General features: G+C 44.1%; 1 protein-coding gene across 2 annotated transcripts; it reads right to left on the minus strand.

Moving 5' to 3' along the window:
- On the minus strand, nt 1-19894 carry ESD (esterase D). 2 transcript variants are annotated; one of them, XM_075919032.2, is made up of 9 exons: nt 19744-19894; nt 17543-17618; nt 15557-15645; nt 12471-12569; nt 9375-9499; nt 7182-7301; nt 3991-4089; nt 2175-2342; nt 1-239 (listed from the first exon to the last, which is right to left on the minus strand). In XM_075919032.2, exons 2-9 carry the CDS (start codon nt 17608-17610, stop codon nt 159-161), a joined length of 849 nt encoding a protein of 282 aa, XP_075775147.1. In that variant the 5' UTR covers nt 17611-17618; nt 19744-19894; the 3' UTR covers nt 1-158. The 2 variants fall into 2 exon arrangements, with proteins under 2 accessions (XP_075775147.1, XP_006123027.2); XM_006122965.4 differs by lacking the exon at nt 19744-19894 and adding an exon at nt 19064-19201.
- Nucleotides 19895-22970: the final 3076 nt, after the last annotated feature.

Here is a 22970-nt window from a genome sequence, read left to right on the forward strand (position 1 = left end):
CAGCTTCAAAAATATTTATTTTGAAGTACGCAGAATGAAAGGATTTTGTAGCAGTACAATCAGTATGACTCAATTTTAATAGGCGCTATTCAGCAAGTGATTTTTATTTCCATGTGTGTACGTACTGTCTTGTCCTGGAAAGAGGAAATGCCTGAGGTTCAAGCATTAAGGTATTTTGCATGGTGCCGGATGTGATCATTAACAAATGTAGCGATGAAGAAGTAGCTGTGATCATAGCCCTAGCAAAGAGAAAAGCAGATTCAACAACTGAAGGTACTCAATGAAAAGGTACTGTAATGCTGTATGTTTGAGTATTGTTAGTGACAACTCATTCAATGCCTATCTACTCATTTTAAAAAGGGAGTAAGGAGGTTATTTGTTTCAGATTTATGCATGGCCCAAGAGGCAACATGTACTGGCTAGGTATTAGACTGCCCTAGTACATCCAGATGAAGATGGGCATACTCCAAAAAGAGAGGGAGGAGAAGTAGTTAAAAAAAAAACCCTGTTAAGTGGGCAGGAGCTGTTGTGAGAGGACATGGCAGACAGGACAGAGTCACTTCAAACACCCTGAAGAATTTCAGGCTAGTGCTATTTTGTGCCTTAATGCTACAGGAAAGGGGGGGGGGCTCTTTCTTTGCCTCCCAACTAATTCTGTTAGCCAAGGCTAACCATGTACCACGTAAACAGTTCTCCACTTCTGTTGCATAAAGCCTCCTCCTGAGCTATTACTTGATTTTACACAAGGATTTTCTGGAAATACTCTAAACTGAAGGTCCTGCCAACACATTACTTAGGGACTGACAAAAACCTCTTGCTGATTGCATTGCTTGGGGGGTTGGGGGAGGGCGGGAAAGGACAGTTGACTTCTAAATCACTTCTTTACTGATGATTTGTAAATGATTCTCTGAAGCTTTGTAATTGTTTCAGCTGTACTGCCTTTTAAACTCTGCAACTCGTAATCTTTTTTAAACCTTGCAACTTTCATCCATTCCGCTTGTAACTTGCTCTAAACTGCATTCTCCCCTGAGATATGAAGGTGTGAGTGGAGACAATTGTGTGTTTGGGATTAGAAACTGCAAGGCTGAGCACAGGGAACCAGGTGAAAAGTCATCAAACCAATCAAAGAGAGACTGCTGCTCTGCTGGATCAAGGGAAGTCTGGGCATGCTCCCTGGAGACGAATGTGGATGAGTCACAGGAGTTGTAGAGAGGCAATAAAAGAAGAGAACACATGGTAGAAGCTCTTTGAGAAACTTCTTTCTGCAGCCAGAAGCTCTCTTTCTTTTCCGACCAGCTCCCCAGCCACGACTAGCAGACAGACCCTCCGGAATCTACATGCCTTGGCTCCTTCTGCAACCCATATGCCTATGTAAGTGTGTGAGTGCCTGAGGGCAGGAATGAATGTGTGTGAATGAATGAAGGTATGTGTGTGTGTGTGTGTGTGTGTGTGTGTGTGTGTGTGTGTGTGTGTGTGTGTGTGTGTTTGTGAGAGAGAGCGAGCGTCGGTTCCCCTTTAGTTTAAATCTTTAGTGGCAGCTCTATCCTCTTTAGTTTAACCATATAGTGGAATATTAATTCCTCAATCAATAAATCCTCTTTAGTTTAACCATATAGTGGAGTATTAATTCCATACTAGTGAAACCCTGAGTGATCTCCAGTGGGAATTTTTGGGTAACAAATTCCTGCTCGCAAGTTGTTCAAATGTATACAGATGCGAAATCAGAAAAAGGATTTGTGATGAAAATGTTCTTGTAATAAGTTACTGTAATATCACATTAAAAACAGAGCCAGATACTTATCTTGAACAAAATGGATGTATTTTCCCTCATGAGCCTGTTGCCAGTAGGTTGAATTGCACTCTGAACACCCTGTAATGTTTAAGCTAAAAGTCAGCTGCCCCTGGAGTGGTTAAATGTAATTAAATCAGTTGGGTTTAGGGGATAGGTCACTGCACTGAATCAGGAGAACATCTGTCCCCTGCCAATGACCTGATGTGTGACCTAGGGCAAATCACTTGACTTCTCTGTAGCCCTTCAGTCTTTGCCTGTCTTGTTTATTTCAGGACTGGGACTGTCTGTGTGCCTAAAAGCTGGAGCAGCTAGCCAGAGTCAATCCAGTAGATATGGGAAGAATGCATCAAACAGAGGAAAAAAGCTACATTTTGGTACTTGCCTGTTGCAATCTAAAGACTACTGGGATTTTCCGCTCTGTGCAGGCAGCAATAAAGTTGTCAGGCAGTAACTGCCCTGCTGATAGGAACTGGTCATCTTTGCCCTGATCAATTAAGATGTCAAGATGGGAATCTGGATAAGACTTCACAAGATGGGTAGCATCATATGCCTGTAGAAATAAAATGAATTAAAAGTGTAACACACTGTTGAAGAATGTGGTTTTTCACTTAACTAAATACAGGAACAACTAGGTTAGAATAATTGTTCAGTAAAGGATAGGGACATACAATGCAACAAACTGGTGTCCAATATTTACACAAAGTAAAAATAATAAAAGGCTATCCAAACTATAGAGTATGTTGAATGTGAATTATTGATTTTTTTTAATTCAAAGTAGGGTTCTAAGGCCAATACCCTATCTCTCTCTCACATGGACTCTAACTCTGTTATTTTGGAATCACTGCCCATAGCATTGAATCATGATCAAACCACCAAAGGTTTTGTCAGCCTGTCCCAACAGAATTCAGACTCACTTACTGAGAGAAACAATTGCTCTGTGCACAGAAAATACAGAAATCTACAATCTGGATATGCAGACTGTAAGTTAATGTCTGACTGTAGCTAAGGTCAGCGCAGTCTGACTGCTTTAGTTTAGCTAGATGTGGTAGCATGGTAGGGATGTTAAATTTTGATTAGTCGATAAGGAGAGTGCTCGCTATCCTGCTGCGCCTCTCCCTTTGAAATGTACAAGCTGTTGCAGGCGGCTATTGTACATTTCAATGGCAGAGGAGCACTAGCCGGGACCGGCGTGACCGGGACTGTTTCAATCTCCGCTTGTGCCATTTCCCCACTGCTCTCCGCCCCCCACAAAGACAGCGCTGGTGGGAACCAGCTTTTAAGACGGCTCCTCCCAGCACCGGCTCCTGCTCCCCCCGTGGCTGCCTCTCTCTGATAGAAGCAGCAAGAGGGGGAAAGCGACTAGTTGAGTTCCTATTCGACTACCCGATAATGCTTATCAGGTTTTCAACTAGTTGCTTACATCCTTATCGCATGGGTGAGCAGTCAGCATATAAGCCTTTCAGTTAGCCTAGGTCAGTGCTTCTCAAGCTGTGCTCCGGGGAGGCCCAGGGGTCCCGCGAGACATCTCCAGGGGCTCCGCGAGGTTGACATACTGGAAACATCGATAGGTACAATACATACAATCAGTGGACCACTGGGGCTCTGCACATAAGTGGACCGCTGCGGTGCCGCATAAATTTTTACATACGTAAATGGCTCCGGAGCCCAAAATGTTTGAGAATCACTGGCCTACATATGTATTCTGATTGCTAGCCCGGGCTGATGTCCAGGCCACCACGTCTACACTGCTATGGTCAGATGTGCTAACTCAACTAAAGTTAGCCTATCCATGTTATGACAACACCTTCACTTGCAGTGTACACACTGTAAGCGGTGCCTGCAGTGCTTTTCATCCCACTAAAAGGGGGATTAGATTTGCATCAGTTTAAGGTTTCCAGAAAGCCACAGCTTGCTCATATTCCTACTTATCTCACAGTTTAAGATCTTCAGAAGTGAAGAGAGAACTTACTGTATGTGGTAAGAGCAGCCTCCCATTAAAATACGGCTTTTGTACAGAGCCAGAAGTATCATGGTGATCAGTAACTACACAATTATTGTGCAGCAGGGTTCAGTGTTTGCTGTTGGGATGACTTCTGTTTGAACGATACATTATCATTTCATGTTCTGCTTCCCTACTGCACAGTGCAGTCACAATCATTTTTACGGTTCATTAAAGGACGGGACTCTCCAACACATACCTCCCATTGAGTTAGGTCTGATCCCAGATAGCCACCAAAGGCTTTCTTCCCCCATGGACACTGAACTGGATTGCAGATAGGAGCAAATGCGGATACAGACTGTTTAGAAAACACAAGCATTAAGAAATGTCATTTTGATAAGCAAGATGTGAGCAGATAGCATGTTCAAAAGTTGTCCTACCTAATGTTACAATTTTAGCACACTGGGGAACAACTGCACTAGTCTCACCATTAGGTAGCAGTCAGTCTCTGCCCTGTAACAATCTGAATATCCCCCACCCCACTTCGTTATGCATAGAGGAACACAACCCACAAATAAATGCCCAGAGACAACAAAAGGGACAAGGGACAACGAGCTCTTCCACCTCTCCTATCTTGAAACTAATGGCACTCAACTAACAATAGTGTTCTAAATGATTTGCTAACCAAAAATGCAAGGGGTTACTTCGAATTTTGAAATCTCTAAAGCCCTAAAATGGGCGCATTTATTGAAGATGTCGAGGAAGAAAGAAGAGTTTAAAAATGCAAATTACAATGCAGGGACAGAATTGGGAATTAACTCAGAACAAACTTTCAGACATTTTTAAACAATCTTACACAACCATACAGGGTCAGACCAATGGTCTATCTAGCCCAGTATCCTGTCTTCCAACAGTGGCCAATGGCAGGAGCTACAGGGAAAGAGCAGAGTAGGTAATCAAGTGATCCATCCCATTGCCCATTCCCAGCTTCTGGCAGAGATTAGGGATTCTTCAGAGCATGATTTTCATCCCCGCCCATCCTGGCTAACGGCCATTGAGAGACCTAACTTCCATGAACGTATATAGTTACTTTTCAAACCTTTTTTTTTTTTTAATCTTACAGTTCTAAGGCTTTAAAATAGCTCTGGAATTTCTCCCTAATTAGCTTTTGCAAAGAAATCTTTCTTCTCAAGATCTCACACTGTGAAATTTAATTTTTTGTTAACAAAAGACAGAAATAGTTTAGTAGTAAGAAAGGTTAGTAATTTTTCTGAGTGGAGATGTCGTATCTTCCTTAAATTGTCCTTTTGCCATGGTTTCAAAATTTGTGTTTAAGGGAAATGTTATAGATCAGGGTTGTGACATAGCAATTCTCTTCCTCATTATTTGAATCATTTTTAAATTAAATATATTTAAGATTGATTGTTTTATCCTGGTTTGAATTAAGAGTAAGAAGAGGATAAATTGAGATGTAGTATTTTAGTGTTAACTACAGCTAATCTGTACCACTGTGAATTTTATTCTAATTTATTCTGTTGATGTATGAACTAACCACTGTGACCTTTGCACACATGAGTTATGGTTTTTTGCTTCCTGGTTCTAAATGTAGAGATCAGTTACTGAAGCACTAATTGAGCAGGCATGATCCTGCATAGCAACAGGAAAAAGGTCACATGGGGGAGAAAAATAACATCCTCTAAAGATGAATTTTTAAATTCCGCATCTTGTACATAGGCCTACATCAGCTTTGTCATTACATAATCCATTAGAAATAAAAAGAATCCAACCCTTGAGTACTCCTGCGTCTCAGTCCAATGCTACCATCGACCCCACACAATTATATACACCATGATAAAATTCCTCCAATAGTAGGGATGTTAAAAAGCATTTTGTTTTGGGTTGTTTTTTTTCTTTGGTTAACGTGGGTAGGTGGCTCCATGAGAGCCAGTGCTTGTGGTGAGCCTGCTTAAAAGCTGGCTCCCCGCAAACACTGACTCTCACACGTGCTTCTCAAAGGACTTTGGATGACATGATACATGTGTGACTACTAAGATATGAGTTTTCAATGTGGTGGTGAGACTACCCTGTAATACAGAGCAGAAACAAAATCATTAAAACAGCTGAGGACAGAAAACTAAACAGTTTTCCATATCTCATAGACTCATAGACTTTAAGGTCAGAAGGGACCATTATGATCATCTAGTCTGACCCCCTGCACAGCGCAGGCCACAGAATCTCACCCACCCCTCCTAGAATAATCCTCTCACCTATATCTCAGATATTGAAGCCCTCAAATACTTTGAAGACCCCAACATGCAGAGAGTCCTTCAGCTGTGATCTGTGCCCCATGCTACAGAGGAAGGCGAAAAACCTCCAGGGCCTCTGCCAATCTAACCTGGAGGAAAATTCCTTCCCGACCCCAAATATGGCGATCAGCTAAACCCTGAGCACGTGGGCAAGACTCATCAGCCAGACACCCGGAAAGTTCTCTATAGTAACTCCTATCATCCCTCCATTGACCTATTTCCCACTGATAATGAATGGTCAATTAGTTACCAAGATCATGTTATCTCATCAAACCATCCCCTTCATAAACCCATCTAGTTTAATCTTGAAACCAGATAGATCTTTTGCCCCCACTACTTCCCTTGGAAGGCCGTTATGGTGTATTCTTAACAGCTATTGGTTTGACTTTGTCACAAATGAGGAGAAACTTGGATGATTCTGGCAAGCTGCAGTCATGCCCAAATGCAAACAGGGACTGCAACGATGGAGTCCTGTCCAAGGGGCCGAAAAAGGAATATTTCTGTAAAAGATTTACAGAGCTGAGGTAAAAGGAAGTAGAGCAAGAGGCTAGGGATGTGACTAGTTAACCAGTTAACTGGCAGAGACCAGAGCAGCTGCCCCGCCTCCCACTGCTCACAGCAGGGTTGGGGGGAAGGCGCTGTGCCCCCCCCCCTCCAGCCCCTATTTAAATGCGTAACCGGTTAAACATAACATTCAACCAGTTAACTAATTAAATGGGATTTCTCATACCTAATGAGACCAGTCAAAAATGAGATTGGAAGATGTGATTTTTGAGGGATTTAAAAAGTCCAAATTCTCCCATACTCTCTCATGATGAAGAAAGATGACTTGCAAAGTACTGTTTAAGATGGAAATCCATTCTATGTGATGCCACAGGTACACTACATCCATGTGAAATTGCTACTGCTTAACTACAATAGTCTGGATAGAACAGCAATATGACTTTTTTATAGTCTCCACTGGAAAAGAGATTTAACTCAATTTTTAACTTTTTAAATTCTGTAGTACCAACTACCAGTAGGCTAAAGTTAGATTAACATTAAAGATATTTATTATCGTGCAGGTTGTAAAAATAGAGTTTAACTTTAATTTGATTTTTTTACTGTTTTTCTCTAGAAGACTGAATAAAATGTAGCATCTTACTTTGTATTTTCCAGGATTCTTCAAAGCAAGGATAAGAGCTCCATGGCCTCCCATTGAGTGCCCAAAAATAGACATCCTTTCTGAGTCAGCTGGAAAATTGGCTTTTATTAATTTAGGCAGCTGAAAAAATTAAGTGTGACAAAAAAAGACTAATAAATTTGGACTTTGAGAGTCATGCAAATTAACGTAATTTACTGTTGCGTTTTAATTCAGAAAAAACCAACAGATTAGAAGTACAGGTTGAACCTCTCCAGTCTGGTACCCTGGGGACCTAACTGGTGCCAAACCAGAGAATTTGCAGAATCACAGAGGTCAGTATTGTCTAGCAGCACTTCCACTGATTAGTGGGGTTTTAATAGATATTTCGGGGTAAATCAGAACTGAACAACAGCACAGAACACAGACCCAGGACAGGTGGCTATAAACAAACTTTATGGGATCATGAGAAAGTTGGCCAAGCCCATGGCAAGTGGGCATCCAGCTAACTAAACTCATGCCAGACCTTGGATGTTGCCAGACCAGAGTGTGCTGGGCTAGAGAGGTTGAACCTGCACGGCTACGTCTACACTGGCACCCTTTTCCGGAAATGCTTAAAACGGAACAGTTTTCCATTATAAGTATTTCCGGAAAAAGCACGTCTACATTGGCAGGATGCTTTTCCGGAAAAGCACTTTTTCCAGAAAAGTGTCCATGGCTAATATAGACGCGCTTTTCCAGAAAAAAGCCCCAATCGTCATTTTCGCGATCGGGGCTTTTTTGCGGAAAAGACTACTGTGCTGTCTACACTGGCCCTTTTCTGGAATAGTTTTTCCGGAAAAGGACTTTTGCCCGAACGGGAGCAGCATAGTTTTTCCGGAAAAACACTGACAATTTTACAGTAGATCGCCATTGCTTTTCCGGAAAAGCAAGCGGCCAGTGTAGACAGCTGGCAAGTTATTCCGGAAAAGCGGATGCTTTTCCGGAATAAGTGGCCCAGTGTAGACACAGCCCACATGTTTCTTTGGTACTTGTATTTAATTCAACAGTTGAGGTGACAGTCTGAAAACTGTCAACTTTTGAATACCACTATTAAAAGGAAACATTTCAAACATCTGACACTGCAATAATCTCATGGTCTATAACAGTGATTTTCAAACTATGGGTCATAAACCACTACTGAGTCGTGGAATATCAGGCACTGGGTCTTCTTGTTACAAGGGGAATCAGGTGACAAGCGGAAGTGCTAAAGCAGGCTACCTGCCTGTCCTGCGCTGTGGGCTGCGATGCAGGCCCAGCTCTTAGTTGGGGGGGGGGGAAGGGTCAGAGAATAACACAGAGGGTTCTGCACACTGCCTCTTCGCTGAGCACTAGCTCCATACTCCCATTGGCTGGAACCTGCTTCTGGGGCACAGCAAGGTCTGCAGTGCCAGGAGAGGCTGGAAGCCTGCCTTAGCACCCCCACTGCACCGCTGACCAGGAGCTGCTCCAGGTAGGCTCCTCCTGCCTCAGCCCTGACCCCTCAAAGCCAGAGCCCACTCTTACAGCCCAAAGCTCTCATCCCCAGCCCCAACCTGGAGCCCATATGCCAGTCAAATTAGGTTGGGTCACAGACTTGTAATACATGCACATTTACATGAATGTATTGCAGTAATATGTCTAGCCAATTAACATCTTGTAAACCAGTGGTTTTCAAACTCTTTTTTATCATGACCCAGTAGAAGTGAATCATTGATGCCTGTGACCCAACCTAATTTGACTGGCATATGGGCTCCAGGTTGGGGCTGAGGATGAGAGCTTTGGGCTGTAAGAGTGGGCTCTGGCTTTGAGGGATCAGGGCTGAGGCAGGAGGAGCCTACCTGGAGCAGCTAAATCCTTAAATATGTTCTCACAAAAATCAGCAGAATGACAACTTGTTCTGGTGCAGCTTTTGTATTTCATGTTCCAGTCAACATTAGTTTTTAATCTGAACCAGGCATGCTGCAAATTAACAGACTTCTGTGTCTTGTTATTCATCTTAATAGCTTTGCTCAAGCATTCTATTTTGAATTTGATGACATCTAACTAATGAAAATGGTTCAACTTTGATATGTATGATAAGCAGCCATTTCACTACCACAGTCCAATTAAAAAGAGATCAGTCCTTCTAATCAAGACAAAACAATGAGATTGAATTTAACACATTTAGCATAATTAATTTCATTGGGAAAAAGTCACCTCATCCTTTATGTATGAGTACATTCTATAGTTGGTTTTCCATGGTTCTTCAGTGGCATCTACATAGAATCCAGCACCTGTGCCGAAATCCCAGCTTTCATCTTCTCCTTCAATATTGCAGCCACCTACCATGAAAATATGTATTTATTGTCCCATCTTTATCAGATGTTTGATGCAAAGTGTTGAAGTTTTCACTTTTCTTCATCCTTTAAATCCTTTTCAAAAAGGTTTCAGATAAATACAGAAATGTTGTACACAGATTTATCAAGAGTTGTATGTGTGTGTGTGTGTGTGTGTGTGTGTGTGTATAAAAAGCATTTTTAAATCACACATTAATTTTTTTAAACTATCAAAACTAGTCTCATTTACAGTCAGCTATTAACTTGACTGATTTTTACTGTCTAAACTGTGAATTTTTTATCAAATAAGTCCAGGGACATATTCAAAACAGAAAATGCAGTCTATTCTCTTGCCAAGTACAAGACACCCTATGCTACTAAATACTTTTGTATATTTTGTCCAGTCTACTTTTGACTTATTCAAATTACATGTTCCACTTCTTTCCCTGGGAGATTCCCAGTCTACTAAGTCTTGCCATCAGAAATATCTTCTGTAAATTAATATTAAATTCATCTCTTCTTTGTTTCATGTCAATTATAACCTCTTATAAAACTTAAGTCCTTCCTCTTTTGAATAATTGCGGACATATGCTCCTTCACCAAGACTATAATGTCAGTATTTGATTTTTATGTCTCCCATAAATACAGTCCATCCATCCATCCATTCCTTATCCCTCTTCAGTTTGCCGATGATTTGACAATAATGGTCCCAGAACTCTTCTTCTTAGCATATGTGCAATATACCTCAGGTGGGATGTGACCAGGATTAATCACTGAATTTGGTCCCCTGAGTACTGAATGTAGTATTTAAGATGCCATTAACATAGGGACTACTACTTTCTTTCTTGATAACATGCCTTTGTTTATGCAAATCAGAATTACAAAAGTGACTTTTTGCCATCCTATTAAATGGGGAGTGTGTGTAGTCACTAAGAGTAACTGATAAGCCAAGGCTTATCAGTTAATCATGTAGTGGACTACACACTGACATCCCTAAAAGAGGCACTTGCAGGTCTCCAGCCTCAGTCTGAGTATCAGGACCTACACATGGGTGCCATGTTGAGTGTAAGCCTGAGACCAGAGAACCTGAAAAAAATGGGGGGCAGGGAGACAAGAGTCTGACATTGTCAATGTATGAGCTGAACTGCCCCCTCACCTTAATTTTAGGGCACTTTTATTAACATAGTTTTAATAATGGAGTTCTAAAGTTACAATTCATTTAGTGCAGGGCTACTCAACTTTGGAAGCCCCAGGGGCCACAATCATACCCAAAGTATATGCGGAGGGCAGCAACTTAAGAGCAGTTGCATATATATATAGATATGTAGATATAGATATGCAAATATATGCAAATAGCTTATTTCACATCGAAGAGCATAAATCCAAAAATTAAGGCAAGACTTCACAACACACAGGCCCCATTTAAGTCAGTTCTGCTTATATTAATAAAATGCAATATTTGCCCAATTTCCACCCATATGACAGCACTTTTAATAAGCAATGACAGTCCAGGAATTTAACTACTAAAACGCATATCCACAGAAAACCATTATATTGACAACTTTTTTGTTTTGGCTTCACAATTTTAACAAATCAAACAAAAACTGCCAATACAATATTTACTGAAATACAAGTACAATCAATGTGAAGTTAAAGGCACCGAGGGGAGAATGTGACATGGCTAGAAAAGGAACCCAGGAATCCTGCTTCCCAGAATCCCTTCCTTTCCCCTGCCTGCCCCACCAAGTACCAACTCCCACAGAGCAGAGACTGGAACCCCCAAATCTAACCAACAGACCCACTGCCCACATACAGGAAAGGAAAGAAGCCAGAAGTTTTAATGCCCAGCTCCCTGCTCTAACCCAGTGCACCCACCCGTCTCCCAGAGCCAGGCACCCTCCAGCCCTCCTGCTCAAACCCAATGCTCCTCCCCTCCCACAGAGCCAGGTACCTCCCAGTCCTCTGCTCCAATGCCCGTCCCCTCCCCAGAGCCGGGGACATTACCGGGGAGAAGGGCAATGCCCTGGGTCAAAACCAGAGCCATGCTCTTTTCCCTCCAGGCGCTGCAGCCTGTGTGCAGAGCAGCTATGAATGGTCCGGGTGTGCAGCTCTGAACATTATATTGAAGGCACGTGCCGCTGCCCCCTCCCCGATCTCCTTTGCAGGGCAAAAAATCCTGGACATTTTTTACCTTCTAAAATATCCGTCCGGATGGTGATTTAACATGTGAAAACAAGGACATGTCCAAGAAAAACCAGATGTATAACCCTACCCAAGCCCCAGCGCAGACCTCTCTCACTCTGGCCTCGCTGCCTGGCTCCACCACCGCCTCACTCTCTTGCAGCCCAGCTCTGCCACTGCCTTGCCATGTGCCTCGCTCCCCTGTTGCCTCCTGCGCACGTTCTGCCGTACAGCTCCGCTTGGAGGGAGGCACTGCCACCCTGGCAGATGTGTTCTGCCACTACCTGTTGCTGCGCTGCTCCCCCCCAGCCTGGCAGCTCCCACACACATGCCAATGTGGTCTGGCTCAGTGCTGTGCCATGCAGCTCCGCTCACGGGGAGGTGCTGCCACTCTGGCCGACACAACAGGCATGCTCTGCTGTTGCCTCTTGCCACCCTTTCCTCCCCCCGGCTGGCCAGCAGCTATTGCACACGCAGCCTGTCTCAATGCAGCTCGGCTCACGAGGAGGTGCTGCCACTAGAGCCGACAACGATGAGGTAGGCAGGTGGCCCGGGAAGCAGCTCAAGGCGTCACGGGCTGCATGCAAACGGGCTGCATGTTGAGTAGCCCTGATTTAGTATATTTTAATCCAGCAATTTGGTATGAACTATAGAATCAACAGATGGAACAACATTCCAAATTCAGATACAATTACATCAATACATTTAATAGTAGCATGAATCATTCCATTATTTGGGATAATCAGTAGTAAACATTTATATGCTGAAGGTTCTCAAAAAACCTGAAGACACTTACGTGGGCTAGTATCTGGTGCAACTACAATGAGGCCATGTTCAGATGCAGCTTGATGAAAACCAGATTTGGTTATAAAGTTCTGTTCCGTGCAAGTTAATCCTAGAGGTAAAAATAACTGGTTACATACTACTCCTGGCTTTCCAGTTTCCAACATATACTAGAAAAGATTAAATATAAAATGGGATTCCGGTTTTAAGCAGGAATATCAGTATAACAGCCCAGGGAAAAACTCAGTTACATTTTCACAGTAAAAAAGGTTTAAACATACTAAATTTTTCATCTCCCACTTGGACCAACCACCACTCCTTTTAGAGATTATGGGATTTTATCCATGGTTAGATTTTGACCGTTTGGTCACTGAATGAACCATCCACAGAGCCAGCAAGGGCTTATTCATTTTCGATAAGTAGAGTTTTCAGACACTGTGTAATATGTCCTTTGAGAAAATATTAAATGACAAATATAGTCCTATATTTAATTAATTAGCAATGATTATAAGCATAGTGGATCCTGATATCCACATGCTTCTTATGTCAGAACAGGTGTGAGACTGAAGTTGAACTGCTCTATGATAACTTAGACCAATATTTTAAGGAGTCTTCACAATGCCATTCACGAACAGTAATTTTTAATCTTCGCTTGTGGTAAGCATTAAATAGCTTCAACTATTTGACTTATTAGCACTAGTGGCTTGTTTGTAATTAATTATTTTACTCTAGGTATTTTATAAGAGTTGTGGTACCTCTTCAAACAATTTCTTCTAACCTACAAAGAGCTTCCAATATTAGATGTGAACACTCTTTTGCAATTTGTGCACTGGAATGATAGCAACACTCACTTATAATAGGAGTCAAGCACCATTGCCAGCCTATTCTACCCTTACAGTTATGTTAAAGTTAGTGCAGTGTTTCTCAAAATGGACAGTGGGGCCCATTTTGAGAAAGATACACCAGAGCAGCCCGTTAGCAGATAATGGCTCCAGAACCATGGAGCCTGGCAGCTCCCATTGGCTCTGATTCACCATTTCCAGCCAAGGATAAACAAACTGGAGCAGCCCGTTAGCAGCTTCTCTCAATGTGGGCTGCACTAAGCTAGTAGAAGCATATCTGCCTCTAAATTTTAGTGACTTATGCTCGTGCACTGAATTGAGTCATTTATTAATTTTGTCAACCATCACTAATATAAATCTACTAATGTTTGATAATTCATACAGAGTAATTGGAAAAACAACGAAAGTAACAAAATTAAGCTTTGCTATAGCTGCATATTAGCCTACTGGTAAAATTACAATTTATTGCAAAACATTGATTTCAACAACTACTATTTAAATTGGTATCTATTTATTTTAGAAATGTATGTCTGGCTTTGAGTCCATTTGTTCAAAAACTCCTAAACTATAAAGGAGCTAGAACCACCAAATTTAGTATGCTTTCTTTCTCTTATCCTAATTTAAAGTAAGGTCAGAGTTTGGTTGTGCCAGGACAATGGGATGTGCCCAGATTTAGATTGTTTCTTATAAAACAGAAAGGAAAGACGCCAGTACAAGGGAGTTAAGCTGAGGAATGACCATAGGGCCAGGGAGGAGAGGGTATCAGCAAGTGGCCAACAGCAGCTGACATCCCAGCCGGGTCCAGGGAGCACTGGAAGGGTAGCTGGCACGGCCTCTGCCCCTAGGTTGGGCCCAGGGAGCAACGGAGGGCATCCTGCATGGCCCCGCTGTCCCAGCTGGTTTCTCCCTGCATTGGCCCAGAACAGGGGGCAAAACTGGCAGTTGGGGTGCGCAGGCTCATACCTCTGGCCAGGACAGGGTGCATGGTGAGACTCAGGCAACGCCGGGTTAAGTCTCTTAGGGTATGTCTACACTACGAAGTTAATTCGAACTAACAGACGTTAGTGCTCTGTGCCGTGGTGCTCTGTGCCGCTCAGCTGGGCCCCAGCGGAGGAGCAAGTGGCAGCAAGCGGCCATTTGGAGTCCGCACTCCCCATGTATGGGGAGAGCGGACCCCAAACAGCCGCTTGCCGCCGCTTGCTCCCCCACCAGGGCCTGGCTGAGGGGCGCAGCACTCAGCACCACGGCAGGAGGGGAAGGGAGGGCGGTGACATACACAGCCATGCCCCTGGCCATGTACGTCACTGCTCCCCCTTTCCCTCCCGCCATAGCGCTGAGTGCTGCGCCCCTCAGCCGGGCCCTGGCGGGAGAAGGGAAAGGAGGGCGGTGACGTACACAGCCCCGCCCCCTTTCCCCTCCCTCCATGGCGGCTGGACTGAGTGTTGCATCACCGCCCCCATTCCCCTCCCCCGCCGGGGCCCGGCTGAGGGGTGCAGCACTCAGCCCAGCTGCCACATCGGGAGGGGAAGGGGGCAGGGTGTTGAAAATACACGGCCAGAGGGCGGGGCCGTGTATGTCACTGCCCCCCCCTTCACCTCCTGCTGTGGCGCTCAACTGAGTGCTGCTCCCCTCTGCCAGGCCACCGGGGGAGCCAGCAGCACAAGGGGCCCTTTGGGCTCCTCCATGGCAGGAAGGGAAGGGGGGGCAGGGTGGTGACTTACATGGCCCCGCCCCCTAGCCGTGTACGTCACCGCCCCCCCCCCCCCCCCCCTCACGGCAGCCCGGCTGAGCAGGCAGCTCACAGCCGAGCGCCACGGCGGGAGGAAAGGGGGGGGGGGCAGGGAGAGATGCAGGGGAGAGAGAGGCAGGAGGAGGAGGAGAAGAGAAAGGGAGAGTGAGAGGCAGAGGAGGGGGAGGGGGGGGGGGGGATCAGTAGGAGGAGAGAGAGAGACGGAGCGAGGGAGCTCAGGAGAGAAGACCTGAAATGATGGCCTAATTGGCTAGTAGGAAAACTAAAAGCCATAATCTGGGAGCCTGTCCCTCCCTCGGTCCTTCCAAACTGGCTGATTCATGTGTTAGCACAATACCACATTACAGCGCAATGTTTAAACCCAAACAAAAGCAGTGTTCAATGCAATTTTAAAACTGCCACAGAAGTATTTCAATTTTTCTTCACTCTTTTGTAGATACTGTAAGTTTTGCTACCTACATCAACCTAACAGCAAGTTTTAAAAATACTGAAGTTCACCTTACTCACCTGAGAGCCAGTACAGCACAGGACACTTCCCAATTTCTGCTTTTGGTGGCAAATAGATTCCAAACCTCATTTTGCATTTTAACTCTACACTGTGGCAACAAAATACATATGATTAACAACACTATTTAACTGACAAACCCACATCTTGTTAGTCTTTAAAGTGCTATAGTCCTGTTTTTTGTTTCAACATTAGGCTACTGAGTAATAATGACTGCAATTAACAAAATACAAAATAAACCAGATCCTGACAGTCTGGCTGGTAGGGAATATTTTGAAAATTAGCACTGGAATTCAAGACATACCAACACTCAACCTAACTCGTCCGTGAAATCGGAGAGACTTATTTTAAGGACACATACAGATAGCTCACATCATTTACAGTGCATTCCATACAGAAGCAAATGTCAAGTTGTTTCAGTCTCCCACATTGATTGAATAATCAATTGCCCAATTTTTATTAAATGTTAAAACTGCCAGTAGAAAGCATTTTTTCTTCAGAAGCTACTTTCTTTAGATGCAAGATCTTCCAAGAGCGGTGTATGTGTGATTACATATATGCAAACATAATAATTCAAAAGATGAAGAAGCACCTAATTAATACACTTGAACTTCTTTAGTCCGGCAACCCTGGGAAATAGGGTATATACCAGATTAAAGATTTTTTGGCTCAATGGATGGCGCTGGCACGGGGTCCGGAAAGGAGGGTGCATGAGGAGAAGGGTGAGGAGCTTGCCTGATGCAGCACTCCCAGGGACACAGATGGCTCTGCTTCCTCTCCCCAGCTCCCAGGCACCCTCCCACACTCTCTATGGGAGCAGGGATGTAAAATCCTATTTAATTACTTAACCACTTCAGCATTATGTTTAACCAGTTAATCGATTAAACTGGGGTGGGCAGGCTGGAGCCATTCACATCCCTGTACGAGAGCAGCAGAGGAAAAGCTTCCAGAGAAGCTGTAGGAGGGAAGGAAGGGAGCAGCAGCGCACAGAACCACTTCCTGTGCTCCCTGCAGAAGTCCAAACCACAGGTGTTCCCAGAGCAGGGAAGTTAAGGCATACTGCAATTCATGTGAATTATACTGATTTATGCACAAGCAAACAGGCTGAAAAGTCTCAGATAAGCAACTGGAGTGTGAAATTTATCTAAAAGAGTCTCTCTTTCACAGCAAAGAATTGGTGATTCATGAGTAATGTGTTCCCCTTGGAGACCAAAAATGAAAACTAAATGCTTATAAATAGTTGCACAGGTCAGGAGTTCTCAACCATTTTCTTTCTGAGCCTCCCCCTATCCCCGCATGCTATAAACCTCCACCTGTGACACAAAAACTGGTTTTCTGCATATAAAAGCCAGAGCCAGCATTAAGGCTTCTTCAGAAGCAGGGTTATTGCCTGAAGCTACATTGCTCAGACTTTAGCCCCATGTGGTGGGGTTTCGGCTTTCAGGCCAAGGCTCTAGCAAGTCTAATACTAGCCATGCTTGAAGGATACCCTGATACATGTTCACAACCCAGAGAGCCCTGGACTCCTGCTTGAGATCCACTGGTAAAGGTAATTTCTTCTCATTACAAGTTTTTTTCTACTACTGACTCAGTTTGTTGTAAGCTTTGTCATGTGAATAAAACACTTAACTGCTTCATGCACATGAAAGTTAATATATGTTCCTATCTCCATACTGTAAACACAGCAGCCCAAAGTGATAAGACCAATTCTCAGGACACTGATATTTTCTATGACAGTAAATTTACTATTAATGTTTGCCTTCTGCAAAGCTTAGTATTAAGAGTTTAAAAATGTAGAATAAAGCAACCAGTAAGCTGAAGATAAAATATTAATATAAAAATGAAACTACTAAACACTGATATTAGTATCATTCTATATTAATTTTATATTATTTTCTTTTGACTATGGAAATACTGGAAGTAATACAATACTGCTATTATTCGCCCTTTACAACCTAAACTATTGCTAAAAATTTAGCAATGTTTACCTGTCATGTTCAAATACCTTCTGGAAACCCTCAAAGCATTTGTTGCTGGAAATCTGTTTCAGTGCCATATTCTCAGCTGTTTTAAGAAAAAAAGTAAACACACTCAATCTGTGGCATCTTCACTTAGCATTACAATTTCTCAAAACAGAGTATTTCCAGCCAACAGACTTTTAAATACTTTGATTATCAATCTTCAGGTGACTACAAACAACATCTATCTTTTTCCAGATACACAAATTCCAGATTTCAGAAACAAAATCTCAGTTGCCTTACAAGAACATTTCAGCTTTCATAACTGTAACAAATTTATGGTTCTTCAACAAGTGGGTTTTTGTAAACTTTTAACAGAGGAGAGAACAGCAATGGTATGAAGGGGGTGGGATCAAGGTACTAACACACCTTCTTAAATATTATTTTGGGGTAGACAGACTTGAACTTTTTTTTTCTTATGAAGTCATGTCACCCTTTGCAATCTATAGGCTTTTATTCTGCAGCATCTACTCCTACACAACACGAATGTATTTACATTTAAAACCTATTCTTTTGGGATCATTGTGTTATTCTTCATCTGCAAACACTTTTTCCAACCCTGGCAAGGAATAAAATAATACAGAACAGAAATTATACTGGTTTGTTGACACCTAACTTCTGGTAAGTTTTAGTAGTATGCCATCTTTTAGCCATGTCAGTCCCAAAGTATTATTAGAGAGAAAAGGTGGGTGAGGTAATATTTTGTATTGGTCCAACTTCTGTTGCTGAGAAACACAAGTTATTGAGCTACGCGGGTCAGACCTAAAGAAGAGCACCATACAGCTCAAAAGCTCACGCCTCTCACCAACATAAGCAGATTCAGTTTAAAAAAAAAAAAAAAAACTTACCCCAACCACCTTCTCTAAGTTTTAAATGTAGGAGGTACACCTATTTTTGGATGGTACTTGATTCTGAAATGGGGGGTGGGTGGGTTCTGAAGTGAAAGACATTGATGCATGTTAAATCAGAGACATTATACAGTACAATTAGAGGGACAAAAACTACAGGGGAAGGAAACAAAGCTTAGATTGTGGACAAACCATAAGGAATATCGGAGAACAGACAGCCTGATGGAGTTAGAGTTTTAAAAGTAAATGGATCATATATACATTTACTTAATACATGGGGGAAACCCATGTCAAGTAGTAAGGGGAAAACACTGTCACTACTGAAGGAGAAAAAGGCAACTGGAAGGAGAGCTAGAAAGGAATTCAAGCCAGGAACCTTCAGTGGCACAGAGATGAAACTACCAGGGCCAGACTGTAAGGTTACCTGCTGTCAGATAAGAAATTAATTTTGGAAGTGTTGAAGCAAAGAAGCTCAAAGTGCATGGATGATTTCTCCCTCCCATTTGACAATTGCATTTATCTCACTATGATGAACTATTGCACAGATTTCCTTCAGGCTTTGTTTGTTTCCTTTACTACCTGACTGGAACTTTTTAGAAATACAGGAGTCAGGCAAGGTGACTCCAAGGAGTTCCTAATTTACCTTTTTTTAAAAGATTCATTAATTGACGCGCTTTTATCATATCTCCTTTCTCAAATGAACAAGCCAATCCTCAAAGTTTCTCTTCACATGGGATACTCCATGCCCTTAACCCAGGCTTCTCTGCAGTGTCCTCTAGCTCTGCAGTAGAGATGACCAATGCCACGTTCAGCACTCCAAACGACAGCCCCATGGATTGCTATGGGGCATCATGACCGTCTCTAGTCCTCTCCCACACCTCCTGGCAGCCTGTCTGCTGTTCTGACTGCAGACAGCCACTGAGCACAGGGGGGCATGGTGCTGTCTACACTGGCACCCAGGAGGGGGCTTCCCTCGCTCCCTCCCCCAGCGCAGAGCAGCAGACGGGAGTCTCGTTGAGAGCACAACCCCCCACCCCACAGCCATGGGCGAGTTTTGCCGGCGGCGCCGCTTGCTCTCCCCGCAGGGCTTGTGCAAGCGGCACGACAGGCCCCCGCGGCCAGGCCGGAGCTGGGGGGCTAGGACTAGCTAGGGGGGCCGGGCCCGCTTTGTACAGTGGCCGCCTGCTCCTGGCTCTGCCCGCGGGGACCGGGGCCTGTCGGCGGAGGAGCGGCCTGGGCCCTCCCGGTGCCCGCCAGATGCGTGGGGCAGCTGCAGAGCGAGCGCGGCCCGGGGGCAGGGAGACTGGCCGCGCCGCCGCCTACCTCGTGCGGGGGCTCGGAGGCGCCGGCGGGCCGCGGTGCTGGAGCAGCCGAGAGCGCGGGGGCGGGCGGCTCTGAACGTGGCGCCTCCCCGACTGCTGCCCACAGCGCCGCCCCGGGGCCACCGCCAGAGCCTGCCTCCGCCGCCCCGGGGACCCCATCCCGCTCTCTCCAGCACGGCCCCCACTGTCACCACCAGGGACCTTCCCGCTGCCCCTCACTTCCCTGCCCTCCCCCCAGTGTCAGTCGCCTTTCATTCATTTAGAATAGTGATAGAAATGTAGCCGTGTCAGTCTGGGGTAGCTGAAGCAAAATGCAGGACAATGTAGCACTTTAAAGACTAACAAGATGGTTTATTAGATGATGAGCTTTCGTGGGCCAGACCCACTTCCTCAGATCAAATAGTGGAAGAAAGTAGTCCCAACCATATATACCAAAGGATACAATTAAAAAAATGAACAAATATGAAAAGGACAAATCACATTGCAGAACAGAAGGGGGATGCGGGGGGGGGGGGGGGGGGGTGGGAAGGGGGAGGAAGGAAGGTAAGTGTCTGTGAATTGCTGATATTAAAGGTAGGGAGAGTGGGATGTTTGTGAGTTAATGGTATTACAGGTGATAATTGGGGAAACTGTCTTGGTAATGGGTGAGATAGTTCAAATTCTTGTTAAGTCCTTGTTGGCAAGTGTCGAATTTTAACATGAATGACAGTTCAGAGGATTCCCTTTCAAGTGCAGATGTAAAAGGTCTTTGTAGCAGAATGCAGGTGGCTAAGTCATTTAGAGAGTGACCTTTCTGGTTAAAGTGGCAAGAAACTGTTTTCTCTTTGTGATCTTGTCTGATATCTGTTTTGTGGGCATTAATCCTTTGGCGAAGTGTCTGAGATGTTTGTCCAATGTACATAGCAGACGGACACTTTCGGCACATGATAGCATAGATTATATTTCTGGATGCGCAGGAATATGTGTTCTTGATCTTATAACTCACTTGGTTAGGTCCAATAATGGTATCAGCAGAATGAATATGTGGACAAAGCTGGCAACGGGGTTTGTTGCAACTTGCCAACAAGGACTTAACAAGAATTTGAACTATCTCACCAATTATTTCCCCAATTATCACCTGTAATACCATTAACTCACAAACATCCCACTCTCCCTACCTTTAATATCATCAATTCACAGACACTTACCTTCCTTCCTCCCCCCCCCCCCCGCATCCCCCTTCTGTTCTGCAATGTGATTTGTCCTTTTCATATTTGTTCATTTTTTTAATTGTATCCTTTGGTATATATGGTTGTGACTACTTTCTTCCACTATTTGATCTGAGGAAGTGGGTCTGGCCCACGAAAGCTCATCATCTAATAAACCATCTTGTTAGTCTTTAAAGTGCTACATTGTCCTGCATTTTGCTTTCATTCATAGACATTCATAGACTTTAAGGTCAGAAGGGACCATTATGATCATCTAGTCTGACCCCCTGCACAGTGCAGGCCACAGAATCTCACCCACCCCTCTTAGAATAATCCTCTCACCTATATCAAAGATATTGAAGCCTTCAAATACTTTGAAGGACCCAACATGCAGAGAGTCCTTCAGCTGTGATCTGTGCCCAATGCTACAGAGGAAGGCGAAAAACCTCCAGGGCCTCTGCCAATCTACCCTGGAGGAAAATTCCTTCCCGACCCCAAATATGGCGATCAGCTAAACCCTGAGCATGTGGGCAAGACTCACCAACCAGACACCCAGAAAGTTCCCTATAGCAACTCCTATCATCCCTCCATTGACCTATTTCCAACTGATAATGAATGGTCAATTAGTTACCAAGATCATGTTATTTCATCCAACCATCCCCTTATCATAGAATCATAGAACTGGAAGAGACCCCAGAAGGTCGTCAAGTCCAGCCCCCCGCTCTAGGCAGGACCAATCCCATCTAAATCAACCCGGCCAGGGCTTTGTCAAGCCGAGACTTAAATACCTCTAGGGATGGAGACTCCACTACTTCCCTAGGTAACCCATTCCAATGCTTCACTACCCTTCTAGTAAAATAGTTTTTCCTAATATCCAATCTGGACCTCTCCCACCACAACTTGAGACCATTGCTCCTTGTTCTGCCATCTGTCACTACTGAGAACAGCCTCTCTCCATCCTCTTTGGAACCTCCCTTCAGGCAGCCTTCTAGGGCTGCCTCCCCCAGTGTCATTGTCCCTTCCAGGACCACTGCCCTGCCCCTCACTACGTCCTCCAGAGCACCTCCTCTTGCCCCCAAAAGTGTTACTGCCCCTTTCAAGTCTTCTCTTCCCCCTCCACATGCTCCAGGGTCTCCTTCTCCCACACATCCACAGAGGGTCACCACCCCCTCTAGGGCTGGCATCACAGAAGGGGCCACCCAAATACCGACAAGAGGGTATTTTCTTCAGTACAGGAAATAATAATAATTAATATAATAATATAATAAATTCTTACCACTCATGCCTACTTGTCACCTACCACCTCACATTGGAACCCAAGCAGGATATCAGTAACACTTATGTCTTGGTCTCACTCTCAACATCAAGAAGACCAAATGATCAGCCCTCTCCAAATGAGGTCCCATAAGCTCCATCTATTAAAATCAAGGGAGAGACACTGAAGAATGTCAATCGTTTTCTCTACTTTGGAAGTTATCTTTCATCCAAGATGTAGAAATCCAACAGCATCTGAGCTGTGCCAGTGCAATCGTTGCTTATTCATGGCACAGGGCTTTTGAAGATCACAAATTCAATCAGATACCAAGCGTCTTGTCTATCAAGTCTTCATTCTCCCAACACTATTATACAAGTCTGAAATCTGGACAATCTACAGACAGGTTGAAAGTCCTTGAAAAGTATCACCAACGCTGCCTCCACAAGATCTTGAAGATCAAATAGGAAGACAGGCACACTAACATTAGTGTTCTGGAAGAGGTGATGACCACCAATATGGAGGCAATGATCATCCATTAGCAGCTTCACTGGACTGCTCATGTTATTCGGATGTCAGACCATCACCTCCCAAAACAGGTCCTGTTTTCTCAGCTAAAAGAAGGATACCGTAAAGTGAGAGGGCAACAGAAGCATTATAAGGACTTGCGAAAGGATAATGTAAAGAAGTGCAACATTGACGTTGACACTTGGGAGACACTTGCTGAGGAGCTCTCAAAATGGAGACAAGTCCTATGCCATGGCCGCCTGCATTTTTAATTTGCCCACC

This window comes from Pelodiscus sinensis, chromosome 1 (assembly GCF_052426305.1).
Source record: "Pelodiscus sinensis isolate ZL-2025 chromosome 1, ASM5242630v1, whole genome shotgun sequence".
Classification (NCBI taxonomy): domain Eukaryota; kingdom Metazoa; phylum Chordata; order Testudines; family Trionychidae; genus Pelodiscus; species Pelodiscus sinensis.

What these genes read in the sequence shown, in the direction of transcription:
- ESD (XM_006122965.4), bottom strand. Translation starts at nt 19,103, where the DNA reads ATGATAAAAGCGCGTCAATTAATGAATCTTTTAAAAAAAG. An exon ending in ACTCATACATAAAGGATGAG is followed by an intron (nt 7,302 to 9,374) that starts GTGACTTTTTCC and finishes TAATTTTTTCAG; the next exon opens with CTGCCTAAATTAATAAAAGC. An exon ending in TAGTCTTTAGATTGCAACAG is followed by an intron (nt 240 to 2,174) that starts GCAAGTACCAAA and finishes TCTCTTTGCTAG; the next exon opens with GGCTATGATCACAGCTACTT.